The 5,491-nt window shown below is 30.8% G+C and overlaps 2 protein-coding genes across 2 annotated transcripts; one reads left to right on the top strand and one right to left on the bottom strand.

The window, feature by feature from the left end:
* Positions 1-294: 294 nt before the first annotated feature.
* On the top strand, positions 295-3,857 carry LOC112697789 (probable carbohydrate esterase At4g34215). The gene is made up of 3 exons (XM_025751115.3): positions 295-892; positions 1,122-1,402; positions 3,505-3,857. The coding sequence occupies exons 1-3, from the start codon at positions 580-582 to the stop codon at positions 3,754-3,756; spliced, it is 846 nt and encodes a 281-aa protein (XP_025606900.1). The 5' UTR covers positions 295-579; the 3' UTR covers positions 3,757-3,857.
* A 335-nt stretch (positions 3,858-4,192) lies between these two features.
* Positions 4,193-5,234, bottom strand: LOC112697790 (ubiquitin-like protein 5). The gene is made up of 3 exons (XM_025751116.3): positions 5,064-5,234; positions 4,611-4,904; positions 4,193-4,361 (listed from the first exon to the last, which is right to left on the bottom strand). The coding sequence occupies exon 2, from the start codon at positions 4,845-4,847 to the stop codon at positions 4,626-4,628; it is 222 nt and encodes a 73-aa protein (XP_025606901.1). The 5' UTR covers positions 4,848-4,904; positions 5,064-5,234; the 3' UTR covers positions 4,193-4,361; positions 4,611-4,625.
* Between the last annotated feature and the right edge of the window lie 257 nt (positions 5,235-5,491).

The raw sequence follows: 5,491 nt of genomic DNA on the forward strand, positions 1-5,491 counted from the left end.
ACAATATCTGGCCATAATAATTAATTAATACCACATTTTGCTTAATTTTTTCCCGAAAAAAAAAAGGAATTGATATAAGTAATTGTCATAGTTATAGTCTCGGTGACATTTATACCCACCTCACTCTATGTAAGTTTAAGTATTATTTTCTTTGTTGTGAACTTAGATAGCAACACTCAAGTTAAAATCCACCAAATTTTTTTACTTTAATGCATTACAAGAACCCTTGTTTGAAATAGTAGCAATTGAAAATAGAGCGCATTCATCACTATGCTTTCTTTCATTTTTACACGACCTCAACATTCATGATATATTATTCTCAATTTTAGTGATATCGTATCCCATGAGAATAAAAATTTCAAATGTTCCCATCCCCTAATGTGTCTAAACGATGCCACATCAATTCAATCAATGATCATTGCCTACCTTTCCCCCAATACATGGATTCTTCCAACATAGTTCACCACACCCACATGCACAAAACTCAAAAAGTAAAACAATAAGAAAAACAAATCATTAATTTCCGCACTCTTCATTTAATATAAAGTCCATTTTTGTGTGTGCCATATTATTGCCACCATGGACAACTCCACGCCTATGTTATCATGTTTGTTATTCTTGTTTTTGCAATGTGGCTTCTCTTCTTCAAACATGGACATCTTCATCCTTGCCGGACAAAGCAACATGGCTGGTCGTGGCGGCGTCAAAAACGGGAGGTTTTGGGACGGTAACGTCCCACCAGGGTGCCGGTCCAACCCTTCTATCTTGCGACTAAGTGCGAGTCTACAATGGGAAGAGGCCCATGAGCCTCTCCATTTAGACATCGACCTTGGCAAGACTTGTGGGGTTGGACCGGGTTTGGCATTCGCAAACGAAATTCTCAGGATCAAAGGTAAAAACACTTTAAAAACATATAATATTTCTGACTTTATTCGATAAGTGTTTTAGAACAGACAATACATGTAGACAATATTTTAAAAAAAAAAAGTTGTCTCTTTTTCTATTTCTAAACAAATATATTATTTATTGTCTCTGTATTTCTGTTTTGAGATAATTAGCTAACAGAATCATAGGATAGAATGCACATTTAATTTCTAATTAATATATATGTATGTTAACAGGTGAGAGTGTTAATGTGGTGATGGGTTTGGTGCCTTGTGCAAAGGGAGGGACTAAGATTGGGGAATGGAGTAAAGGAACAAGTTTGTACAATGAATTGGTGAGAAGGGCAATTGAGTCAGTGAAGGGTAATAGTGGAAGAACAATTAGAGCACTTTTGTGGTATCAAGGTGAGAGTGACACTGTTAGAGAAGAGGATGCTGAAGGTTATAGCCATAACATGGAGAAATTTATTATGGACCTTCGTTCTGATCTTCATCTTCCAAATCTTCTTGTTATCCAGGTTAGCCTATTTCTTTCTTTTTTCTTCTTATCTTATTCAATAAAATAACACAGATATTTTTTTTTGTTTGAATATACTTAATTTTTTATTTTATACAACCTTTAAGATGATTTTAATAATATAAATTATGGTCATATATAACATAAATACATATTTATATATGTATGTTTTTATTTTAGTTGTTGTATGTGCCAAACGGTTCTTTGTGTTTGTACTTATTTGGAATGGAATTTTTTTAATTCTTTTTCAATTAATTTTATAAAGTATGATTTTTATATTCTGTAAATTTTTTTTACGTTTTTTTATTCTAATTAAATTTTATATAATATAATATAACACTTTATAAAATTAATTGAGATAAAAAAAATTAAAAACATCTATTTTCATACTAAAACTCTCTTAATGTTAGACAAACAATAACCAAAATTAGTTTATTTAATTTAATATTTACAATTTTATATAATATTTAAAATTATACAATTATTCTAATAATAATAATAATCAATAAATACTAAATAAAATAATTTTAGATTATTTCAGTTTATCTTTTATGGGCTCAAACATTATTGATATTCAAATTTGTGGCCGTTCATGTAATTCCAAAAGACTTAGAAATGGCAATTGGCATCCAGCTCAAATTCAATAAATTGGCCCACTCATCAACTTGTATGAATTATCATCCTTTCTATTTTTGAACTAAAAACATCAATACAGTTTCCACAACAAAAAAAGTGTATATTGGAAGGCGCACCATATTTAATTCAAAGTCGACAAAAATAGAAAAAGTAAAATAGTGTGGGAATGACATCTGTATCTAAATTACTATATTATTATTCTTCTTTCAAAAATTTAAAAAGTTGGCTCAATTTATTTAAAATTTTGCAATATAATAGTATAGTTTAGTCAAACAAGAAGTTCAAATGTTCCTTTGTTCAATAAATAATGCTTCTTTTAAAAATTTGAGTAATTACCAAATCTGTTTTAAAGTTTTTAAAGTGGATATTTTAATCCAAAAAAATTAATATACAGATTAATTTTTTTAAAGTTTTATTTCGATAGAGTAATTATTTAGATTAGTCTTCAAGGATTTTAAAAGTGGACATTTAAGTCCATAAAAAAATTAATACACAAATCGAATACTCAACGCTTTTTTGTCAGATATAACAGTCTTTTATCCATTTTACTCTTACTATATGTCGAATTTTATTATTATTAACTTAACTTTATGTATGTCGATGATGACACTAGCATATTAATACACTATTTTTATTAGAAACAAGGAAGGTGGATATTGATACTTTAAAATTTAAATTAAAATATTTTTTTTATTACAAACATTTTTTAAAATAGGACATCTTTTGATTATATTAAATACAAAAATATCAACTAATTTCAACCTTAAATTTTTTATAAAATAATCTCTAATAATTTTATTGAATATTATTATTATTGAGTGACTAATAATAATGATAATTTTATTTTACTTTTTTTAGACAGACGACTCTTATGTTTAGCAGAGAAAAATGTTGGGAATTGATTTGTGTATTAATTTTTTGGGGATTAAAATGTCCGCTTTTAAAATCTTTAGGGACTGATATGGGTAATTACTTTGTCGAAAAATAAACTAGGAATTGATTTATCTGTCAGAGTAAAACCTTAGGGATTGATCTGTGTATTAATTTTTCTTGGGGACTAAAATATCCACTTATAAAATTCTTAGGACCGATTTGAGTAATTACTCTAAAAATTTTGCATTATGTGAGCGTTCTATTAACATTCACTTTTAGATATTTTAACTTAAATTAAATAAATTATAATTCCATCTGAAACATGATTAAATGCACAAATTGAAAAGCAATGATTATTGCTTGATAGTAAAGCTAAAGAAATATACAGAATACTACATTCGTTTTAAAGTAACGGTCATTTTTCCCTTTTTGATACATAATATCTATTGTGCATACAAGGACATTGACGTTTTAATGTATAAAAAATTTAAATGATAATCATTTTAAAAAGGTGAAATATATATAATAATGTTTGAGAAATGAAATTAATGAATGAAGGAGATGGCATGTAAAAATGTTAATTAATGTATGCAGGTAGCACTTGCATCAGGGGAAGGAAAATACATTGAGAAAGTGAGAAAGGGTCAATTAGGGTTGAAGCTTCCAAATGTGAAGTGTGTTGATGCAAAGGGTTTGCCCCTCAAAACAGATCAACTTCACCTTACTACAGTCTCTCAAGTTCACTTAGGAATGCGTTTGGCTCATGCCTATATTGCTTCCACCACTCATCATCATCATCATCATCAATTTATTAATCACTCACTCACAAGTTATGTAGCTAGTTAATTAAATCAGGAATTTCGGATAAGAGTAAATTATATATTTTTGATATACAAAACTTTTGTTCATTTTTTTAAGTTCTCAATCAAGGGCCTTCTATTTCTACATCTTTTTTTTGTCATCCGAACCTTGACTGGAACCCTAACAAAATCTGAGAAATACATGCTAAGTAACGAACCTCATAGCAGAATCAACAGAAAACCTAACTACATAACAATTTAAAGCATGCACAACAGAACCATATATCAGGAAGCAACCATTGAATAAGAAACTACTGATTATTTACAGGCCACAGAACCATCATTTCTTTCTCAGTTATGAAGCATGTTCTTTTCCAGAAAAATGTAAGAAGAACAATACCTCAAAAGATTGTCTAATCAAACAAAAATTGTAATTAAGCACACTATGCAGGGAAGACAAAAAGGGGAGGTTTCAATTAATATGAATCAAACAAGAACACGTCAAATATATTTTATATAACAAAGTAAGAGATTGTTCCAACAAGAAATAAAACCCAATATCATTTGGGTATGTACATTATTCCAATCAAAGGGGTTTTTTACAATTAAAAAATTACATTATCCAGTTCCCATTTACGCCATTAATAGCACCTGAAACAAACAACAGCAAAAGATGAGTCTCAAGTACTATTATACCATTCAAGGAAGTAGCAAGCACAGAAACAATAACATGAGCCCATAAATTGGGCAATTCCTTAAAGAAATAGCCTTTACTAGTGATGAACAAAACTATGAATCCACAATGCTCAGCAAAGGTAAATTCTATCAAGCCAATTGTTAAATAAACGCAAAATCAGGAGGAACCCTAAAATAAACAATAACAGGGAAGAAAGAAGAGACCTTTGAAGAGGGATTTTAGTTGTAGTAGAGCTCGAGGCCCATGCCGTCGTGGATCTCGTAATCTTTGAGGGTGATGTGATCCTTGTAGATGGTGTACCACTTCTGGATGCGAATCTTGTCGGACCTCGTTCCTGTCTGGGCTGCAACCAGCTTCTTCAGGTCTCCGATGGTGTCGTCGTCGTTGCATTTCACGCGGACCTTCTTCCCCAATCGATCGTTCAGAACCACTTCGATCATCTTCTCTTCTTGGTTAATCGTTCCCAGAAACTCGCAGAAATTATAACACTGCTGCTACTGTGATTAACAAAGAAAAAATTATAACGTAAACACATAAATCACAGAATCCACAAAGATTGAATCACATAAATCAGAATCAGCATCAGAAATATAAATTATAATCAACCTAACTCCAGACATTATAACAAATGCTTCAAAATCAAAGAGCTGACTTACCCGACAGAGAACAGGGGCAGACCAGCGAAGACCGGCGAAGACGCGACGAGGAGAAGATGATGACCACTGCAAGACGTTTGAGCTTATCTCGTGAATTGTGAGAGGAAAGGCTGAGGGTTTGAGGGTGCAGAGTCTGAAGCTTTTGAATTTTGTCGCTGACGGGTAGGGTTATATATACTAGTGCAGCTGATACGGAAATAATAAAAGATATATTAAAGGTAAAACATAGGAAGCTTATCACCTATTCCATTTTTGTTCCCATTTATTTAATCATTCAGATTTAATATAAAAAATTATTAACGGTCAAGATTGAGGTGGAAAGTATATTGTGGGTGTGCAATGAGTGGTTTATAGGTGGTCTTCAACTGTTATTTCTCTTATCCAATTCCCCTATGATAAAATTGACCCTTGTAGAAAGGTTTTTATTT

Source organism: Arachis hypogaea, chromosome 16, assembly GCF_003086295.3.
Source record: "Arachis hypogaea cultivar Tifrunner chromosome 16, arahy.Tifrunner.gnm2.J5K5, whole genome shotgun sequence".
NCBI lineage: Eukaryota > Viridiplantae > Streptophyta > Magnoliopsida > Fabales > Fabaceae > Arachis > Arachis hypogaea.